Genomic DNA, 8,574 nt, shown 5'->3' on the forward strand with positions numbered 1-8,574 from the left:
AAGAAATTCATGTAATTTTAATTGAAGTTAAATAAAAAGCGCCCATCCATAAAAAAATGTGTCTCACACAGCTCCGGGGGGTGAACAAAGGCCTCCTGTAGCGAATCGATGCGTTTTTGTAAGAAAAATAACCATATTCAAAACGTAATAATCAATTTAATTTAGCTTGCGCTCACTGTTGTACACAGAAGCAGCTCCGGACGGATGACATAGGATGTCGACGAAATTAGTTTTTTCTCCTCCATTAAGTCAGAAATCACCAGGTTTTTAAAGGATTTTAAAGAGGAGTTAGTTGTTATTTTCCTTCTTTATATAACATTTTATTCCTAAAAACATGGTTAAAATGTATTTTGTTCCAGATGTTGACAGTATTTTCTGATTTATGGAGTGATAAAAAGAGATATCCAAAACTTTAATATGTCAACAGAATAAAAATTATTTTAAACTTGGATTTATCATATGTTCAGATTTCTGTTCTGGAAATGCATGCAAATTAGTGCATGTTTAATTACATAATCCATCATTTGCATATTTAAACATAAGATTTTAGAAAACTTGTAATATGTAAAAACCTTAAACTCTAATACAGGTGCATCTCAATAAATTAGAATGTCGTGGAAAAGTTCATTTATTTCAGTAATTCAACTCAAATTGTGAAACTCGTGTATTAAATAAATTCAATGCACACAGACTGAAGTAGTTTAAGTCTTTGGTTCTTTTAATTGTGATGATTTTGGCTCACATTTAACAAAAACCCACCAATTCAACAAATTAGAATACTTCATAAGACCAATAAAAAAAACATTTTTAGTGAATTGTTGGCCTTCTGGAAAGTATGTTCATTTACTGTACATGTACTCAATACTTTGTAGGGGATCCTTTTGCTTTAATTGCTGCCTCAGTTCGGCGTGGCATGGAGGTGATCAGTTTGTGGCACTGCTGAGGTGGTATGGAAGCCCAGGTTTCTTTGACAGTGGCCTTCAGCTCATCTGCATCTTTTGGTCTCTTGTTTCTCATTTTCCTCTTGACAATACACCATAGATTCTCTATGGGGTTCAGGGCTGGTGAGTTTGCTGGCCAGTCAAGCACACCAACACCATGGTAATTTAACCAACTTTTGGTGCTTTTGGCAGTGTTCTGCAGTTCTCTCGGTTGGAGAGACCTTGGTTGGCATCTTTTTCTTCCACACTTTTTCCTTCCACTCAACTTTCTGTTAACATGCTTGGATACAGCACTCTGTGAACAGCCAGCTTCTTTGGCAATGAATGTTTGTGGCTTACCCTCCTTGTGAAGGGTGTCAATGATTGTCTTCTGGACAACTGTCAGATCAGCAGTCTTCCCCATGATTGTGTAGCCTAGTGAACCAAACTGAGAGACCATTTTGAAGGCTCAGAAAACCTTTGCAGGTGTTTTGAGTTGATTAGCTGATTGGCATGTCACCATATTCTAATTTGTTGAGATAGTGAATTGGTGGGTTTTTGTTAAATGTGAGCCAAAATCATCACAATTAAAAGAACCAAAGACTTAAACTACTTCAGTCTGTGTGCATTGAATTGATTTAATACACGAGTTTCACAATTTGAGTTGAATTACTGAAATGAACTTTTCCACGACATTCTAATTTATTGAGATGCACCTGTATGTCAACAAAATGAAAAGAAATTTGAACTTGGATTTATCATATGTTCAGATTTGTGTTCTGGAAATGCATAAAAGTTAGTGCACATTTAATTACATAATGCATCATTTGCATATTTAAACATAATATTTCAGAAAACTTGTAATATAAAACAATTAATGTACTGTGATTAATCAACCTGTAATAGTATGGTCATATCAGTTCAATTTTTTACCCTATTCACCAGTAGTTTCTCACCTTAAGGATATAGTACACATACCTCTGTTATGGCTGAACTGCTTTCATGTGAAATGAGTAACAACAATAGTTTAGCTTCCACAAGTGTTCTGGGTGGATTGAAGATGTTGTGAATGTGAGCATGTCGACTTAGTAGATGAAACTCTCAAAAAAGCAAGAAAAATCCTGTTTTGCATTATATGTCGCCTATAAGACACTGTTTACTTGTGGTGATAATTTTAAATGATTTTAGCATGTGTAGATGAATGAAACGGTCAGATTTAATGTAGTAATTCATGTATTGATCATTTCAGTCTCAGGATAAGTCCACTGGAGGATTGAATCCAGAACCATGTCCCATCTGTGCTCGACCGCTGGGTCAGGAGGTAAAATCAAAGCAAAAATGAATCTGTCAAGTGTATATATATGTAAGTATATACTCTATACTCTGAACATGACTTATATGTGTTTTTATTGTCAGTGGGCCGTACTGACCTGTGGACACTGTTTCTGTAACGAGTGCATCGCTATCATCGTGGAGCAGTACAGCGTCGGCAATCGACGGAGAGCCATAAAGTGTGCCATATGCCGTCAAACCACTTCACATTCAGAGATCTCGTATGTGTTCACCACTCAGAGCGCCCACCAGGGGCAGGACATCCCTGTGAAGGTCAGAGACAATTCTTGCTTTATCTAGGCGTTTAATATGTATTTTACAATGTAAGTAAACTGTATTGCGACTATGTGACATTTTCAGTCAGGTCAGATATGATTTGTAGAATATCTGTAACCTCTTTCCCCTGTAGGGTAGCCACTCCACGAAGGTCGAGGCTGTGGTTCGAGTCTTAAAGAAAATCCAGATGACCGACCCGGGAGCCAAGTCTCTTGTGTTCTCCAAGGTAACGCTCTCATTAAATGAGTTGCTACATCAAACACCAGACTACAGCTCTTAACCTCTGACCTTACATTTACGCCTCGTCTCTCAGTGGCAGGGCGTCCTGGACATCATTGCGAAAGCCCTTTTCGACAACAACATGGAGTTTGCACAGATCAACGGAATTCACAAATTTCAGGTTTGTGTTGAATATGAGGAAACTGTAACATAACACAACGTTTGTCTTTAATTAAGGATTTTTCTCCCTTTCTTTTCTGTAATTGCTTAAATATGTTATTATAAAATGAGTAGATCCAGCACCAAAATGAGTGATGTGAGTGATTACCCAAAGCGTTTTTTAAAAATATGTTTATATTTAATATTAAATGAATTTAATAAATTATTTATTTATAAATGAGACACGGAACTCTAGAAATTAATGAATATGTTTTGAAAAATGCTGTTTTTTTTTTCAATGTTCTTTTAGTTAATTGAACTCTGGAATTTAAATGAATCAATTTTGAAACTGAAACTATTCAACCAGTTGAACAGAGTTAATAGTTGACGACAAGAACTATTGCCCAATTTTATCCAGTTAATCAGGCAGCTTGGTTATCCCTAGTTACCACTACACTTCTTTAACCACTAAGCACAAATGTGAAATTATGATTATTGCATTCATTTTTAGGAGAACCTGAGTGCTTTCAAATACGAGGAGACCATCAACATCTTGCTGCTGCCATTGCACACAGGCTCAAATGGGCTAAACATCATCGAAGCGACGCATGTGCTGCTGGTGGAGCCCATTCTAAACCCTGCCCACGAGCTGCAGGCCATAGGAAGAGTGCACCGGATTGGCCAGACCAAGTAGGCATCAACCCAATCATATAACATTCAACACAACACATGCTGCTGACATGAGTTTGATTCTGACTGCAGCTTTTCTCTCATATCAGTTAAAATGGCACAAATTCCAAAAAAGGTTTTTGGAATATTTAAAGGATTAGTTCACCAAAAAATGTGCTCACCCTCAGGCCACCCAAGATGTAGAGTTTGTTTCTTCATCTAAATATATTTGGAGAAATGTAGCATTGCATTACTTGCTCACCATTGGATCCTCTGCGGTGAATGGGTGCCATCAGAATGAGAGTCCAAACAGCTGATAAAAACATCACCATAATCCACAAGTAATCCACACCACTCCAGTCCAGCAATTAATGTTTCATGAAGCAAAAAAGTTGTGTAAAGAAACAAATCCATCATTAAGGCATTTTAACTTTAAGCCGTTGATTCTGGCCACAATACAAGTCTATAATCCATAATAACACTTCCTCCAAGGAAAAAGAGATGTTATTAGTAAATTATTCTTATTATTTCTACAGACCCACATTCGTTCATCGGTTTCTGATCAAGTCCACCATTGAGGAGCGGATGCAAGCAATGCTTAAAACAGCAGAAAAGAGGTAAGAGTCTGACACATAAGGAGGGTATTTAAAATAAATAGTCTTTGAAATCAAAATCAAACTATTGTGGTTTTTAGTCCATGTATGTTTATCCCTCTAGAACTAGTTACTCCAAAAAGTTTGTTTTTTTCTAAATATGTCCCACCCCAATTTCCTGGTTTAAAAAGAAACTCATCAACACAGGATAAAAAAAATGTGTTTGTCAAGCAATTTAATGGGATCTTTAAATGCATATAATTTTACACTCTGGTCTTCTGTAGATTGTTTTTGCTTTGTTTACTGAAAATGACCTTGACTAATCTGTCTCAAACCAACATCACCTTCAGTCATAGTTCCACGTCTATGAAGCATTCGGAGGCCTCCGTGTTTACAGTGGCAGACCTGGCCGAGCTGTTCACAGAGGACAGCGAGTCTCTTGAGTAAATGTCTCTCCAGACCTGCCAGTCCAAAGGCCAGTAATGTGAACACTACACTAACACCAGCCAGGAGACGAGCCGTCCTCTGCTCTCCAGCTCTCCTATATGTTTGCTTTGCACATTCCCCTTTCTATATGGTCTGTCCCATGGTGTAATTTATTCCTGATATTCAATGTGAAAAAGCAACTGATTTGATGAACCGTTTCAGTCCTGTATCTCCGTTTGTTTTCTAGATTTATAGTGGGTGTAATTTTTATTAATGCCATGTTGTGCATAAACAAATGATTTTTAATATGATTTTAATGAACCGGATTGAAATTAGAATGCATTTATAATGCTGTACAGTGCATTGGTTTTGACATTAGCACTCGTGTATTTGTGATTGATTGAACAAACCTTTTATAAGAACCCACAGTAATCACAGTCTGTCAGTCTGTGCTGTAAAGTCGATTAAAAAAAAAAACGTGACATTTTATTGGAATTGTGCTCTTGTCCTGGTTTATTTTTTAATTTAAATGCATTTTATGATGTTCAGGAAGGAAATTGCTTGATTTTACAGCACTGATCCTTGTTGGAGCATCTTCCGTTCAGACGCTCCTTTCAGTGGATTGTCTGTGCAAAGTTGTAGCAGACAATTTTGAACATTTATCTGGTGCTATTTGCAAAACAAAAGACTTGTGATTCAGTTTCCGTAAAACCCATCTAATAAAGAGCACTTGTAAAAAGTAAAACCAGAAAGTAAAAGGAAAGAGACTTTCTTTGTCCTAGAATGGACAAGGGCAGACGGGGCAACTGAACTCTTTCTGTCAAGCTGTACGAAAATGCAAAATATCTTTCATGTCCGGTTGTGAAAACCCAAATACAGTATTGTACATTTTCTCAAACTTAAAATTGTCTCAAATGGGAAAAAAAACAATGATTTGTCAACAGAGGAATTAACCAGAAATAAATGTTCTGTTTACAAGAAGAGATGCATTTTGTTGTATATTTCCTTTGAATTTTGTGTAGTTAGCAATGTAAACATTTTCTTTTTCAGGAAAATGCTTAGCAGACGAATCATTTTATTTTATATATCCCCTGAAAATGCATTGATTGCAATGCCATCGTTTCACATTTTGGCATCTAACATCTGAAAATCTCCCTCACAAGGTTGAAAGACTGCCCTCTCTCTCTGTCCAAACAGTCTTAAAGACATCAACTCAATGGCTAAGGTGTCAGTGAACTGCCCTTGACTCAGTGTGACGGGATTTCTTTTCAAACAAGTCGTTGGGGTTCCCGAAACAGTAAAGCGTTTGCCATGCCCTTTAAAACCCCATACAGACAAAAGAGTGAGATAAAACAAAACACCTCCCCTGTACCTCCATTCCCTTTGCATGACAAACAAACTCCTTGTCGACCAACGCACTGAGATGTACAGTGCGCAGGCTGCTAAGTGGGTTGTCAGTAGAATTTTTTTCTGCTTTTGCCTGAAATCTAGTTGGTTGGTGTAACCTTGGACTCCCCCCAACTTGTGCTATTCATGTGTGGAATCTCATTGTTGGTGCGGACATCATTCAAGCTGGTGTTCCAAAGCAACTGGAGGTTCCCACTTCATTAGAGCTGTGTTTCGGAGGGCTGGAGAGAGCGCAAGCACTACGTCTGGCTCTGACAGCTAGTCGAGGTGATAACCGAGAAGATTTGGTGGAAAGGGCCGAAGACAGAACTAAATTTCAGGAGAGAAGAAGCCAGAAAGGCTTTAAGGATGACACCTGCTACACTGGCACTGACATGGTCTTTGCTCTCAATATGGACAGTAACTTCTGCTGTGCAGATTGAAGAAGAAGGTAAGTCTGATTAAACACATGCAAAGAGAAATATTCAAGTGCATTATTTTATTGTTACATGCATATAAACCAGTTTGAATTTGGGTAAAAATTGGCTTTTACAATTTTAGTAAAAGCTTTTACATGCATTGATGTCTTCCGTGCATTTTTATTTATCTTTTATAATGCTAAAGAATCTGCCATTGCACTGCAATTAATGTACATTTTATATCTAATTTTTAAATGTTATGTTATTTCAATTTATATATATATATATATATATATATAGAGAGAGAGAGAGAGAGAGAGAGAGAGAGAAAAAAAAAAGAGAGAGAGAGAGAGAGATTAAAAACTAATGCTATATAGTATTTATTTTTTAATATTTATTTTCTTTTGAACACTAAAGCATGTACCATTGCAATACTTCAAAATGTATAATATCCAATATTAAAATATTATTATATGCAAAATTAATATTTAAGCATACTTTCTCACTGTTTTCGTCTAGAACTCAATGAGACAGTCATTTGCACTAAAGATCAGATGCAAGTTATCATTCCCAGTGTGTTTTTTCTGAACAAGGAGCCACCTGTTTCGGTATGTTCATGCTATTCATTTCACAAATAATTCAATCAATTGCAATGCTTGAATTTGTTTTAAACCATTTTCACTGATCTCTGTTCAGGTTTGGGATTTGCACTTGAACGATCCTGACTGTCGAGGTGTTGAGGTTGGGAACGACTATGTCTTCAGCATCAAGACCAACCTCACAGACTGCGGCACCATTATGGTAATCCTCATTAGCATCCTCAAGGCATTGTGTGTAATCATAAAACCGCTTCAGACGATCACGAGGACTGGAGAACGTCCTCAGCCGATTACAAATTGGTGTCAGGACATTAAAGACTTTTAAAAAGGTTGTAAACACTTGTTGCATTAAGGCAAACTACAAATCAGGCCTCTTTGGCTGTTAAACTTAAAAATACAAACAGTAAATTTCCCTATTTTACAATCCCTTCATAGGTTGAATGGTGACCACGTGCTTTGTTCATAGAATAAGCAAACCTTCTAAAAATGTCTAATAAAATATTATACGTCTCTATAATTATGTGCATTGTAATAAGTGACAACCATGAGGGTTAGATATTCTTTTAAGGGATACTTGTATTTATTTAATTATTTTTCAATATGCAAATGCACATCATTGTTCGTTTCCCTCAAAATTGGCTGGCTAGTCCTTTCAGAGCTCGGAGGGGAGGACAAACAGCCATGTGGCTCTAAATTATCCTGATTTATATGGAAATGATTACTGTGTTTTCAGCCGTGGTGAATAGGCTGACCATAATTCAGCATCGTACTTTATAGTCCTTCTTTTATTCTGCCCTACAGCCAGCCTCAAACAGCGCTACCGCAACCCAGAGGACAAGCGTCACTCTGGCACGGCATAAATCTGTACTTGAGACCACGAGTATCGTTGAGAGCCTCTCTCAGGACTCTCCAGACTATTTCTTGTAAAGCCAGCAAAAGGTTAACGCAGCTTAGAGAGGAGACGAATTCCCTCCTTCTCCCCCTTTCGGAGTTTTACAAGCTTTTTTCATACTTGCTGGTTAAAAGTAGGCCGTCTTTGGATTAGAAAAATAAAATCCTTGGATGTTGAAATCAGCTGCTTTTGAGAATGCGATCAAGAGTGGCAGTTTTCTGTCCCTTGTACTTGCAGGATTGATTTAAACTGAAAAATGTGAGGCAAATGGCACTAACATTTGGTGACAGTGTCGAGAAGATGCTTGTTCACTGAATCAGGAGGTGTGTTTGTAGTGGTCGGGGAAATAAAAGAGCTATAAAGTTTGTTTTACCGGATGTGGTAGGGGACAATTTAGCCCCTTCAATAGCACGTTGTTTCCTCACGTTGACCTTTAACTTTTTACGTTTTATTGGCCCATGAATGTCACTCAGACATTATTAAACTCAATAATTATTATGCAAATTGAAGTTAGACGAGACAAAATATCTCACAAGACTTTCAATGTAAACTGGAAAAGGAACATTGATCAAGATAAATTAAAGTGAAAGTGACGTGACATGTGGCCAAGTATGGTGACCCATACTTGGAATTAGTGCTCTGCATTTAACCCATCCTTAGTGCACACACACAGCAGTGAACACA

General features: G+C 37.3%; 2 protein-coding genes across 2 annotated transcripts in view; both read left to right on the forward strand.

Moving 5' to 3' along the window:
• The window catches only part of shprh (SNF2 histone linker PHD RING helicase), a 22,340-nt gene extending 16,795 nt beyond the window's left edge, over window positions 1-5,545 (forward strand). The window contains 7 exon segments of the mRNA XM_016491819.1: window positions 2,170-2,241; window positions 2,337-2,525; window positions 2,662-2,754; window positions 2,842-2,928; window positions 3,418-3,596; window positions 4,112-4,192; window positions 4,519-5,545. Coding sequence (XP_016347305.1) covers window positions 2,170-2,241; window positions 2,337-2,525; window positions 2,662-2,754; window positions 2,842-2,928; window positions 3,418-3,596; window positions 4,112-4,192; window positions 4,519-4,615 — 798 coding nt within the window. The 3' untranslated portion in view covers window positions 4,616-5,545.
• A 711-nt stretch (window positions 5,546-6,256) lies between these two features.
• The window catches only part of LOC107693161 (pancreatic secretory granule membrane major glycoprotein GP2-like), a gene marked incomplete at its 5' end in the record, with an annotated part of 10,683 nt that continues 8,365 nt past the window's right edge, over window positions 6,257-8,574 (forward strand). Inside the window, 3 exons of the mRNA XM_016492447.1 lie at window positions 6,257-6,431; window positions 6,919-7,007; window positions 7,096-7,200. Coding sequence (XP_016347933.1) covers window positions 6,257-6,431; window positions 6,919-7,007; window positions 7,096-7,200 — 369 coding nt within the window. The remainder of the gene's footprint in view (window positions 6,432-6,918; window positions 7,008-7,095; window positions 7,201-8,574) is intronic.

The sequence above is a fragment of the Sinocyclocheilus anshuiensis genome, unplaced genomic scaffold (assembly GCF_001515605.1).
Source record: "Sinocyclocheilus anshuiensis isolate Anshui unplaced genomic scaffold, SAMN03320099.WGS_v1.1 scaffold261, whole genome shotgun sequence".
NCBI lineage: Eukaryota > Metazoa > Chordata > Actinopteri > Cypriniformes > Cyprinidae > Sinocyclocheilus > Sinocyclocheilus anshuiensis.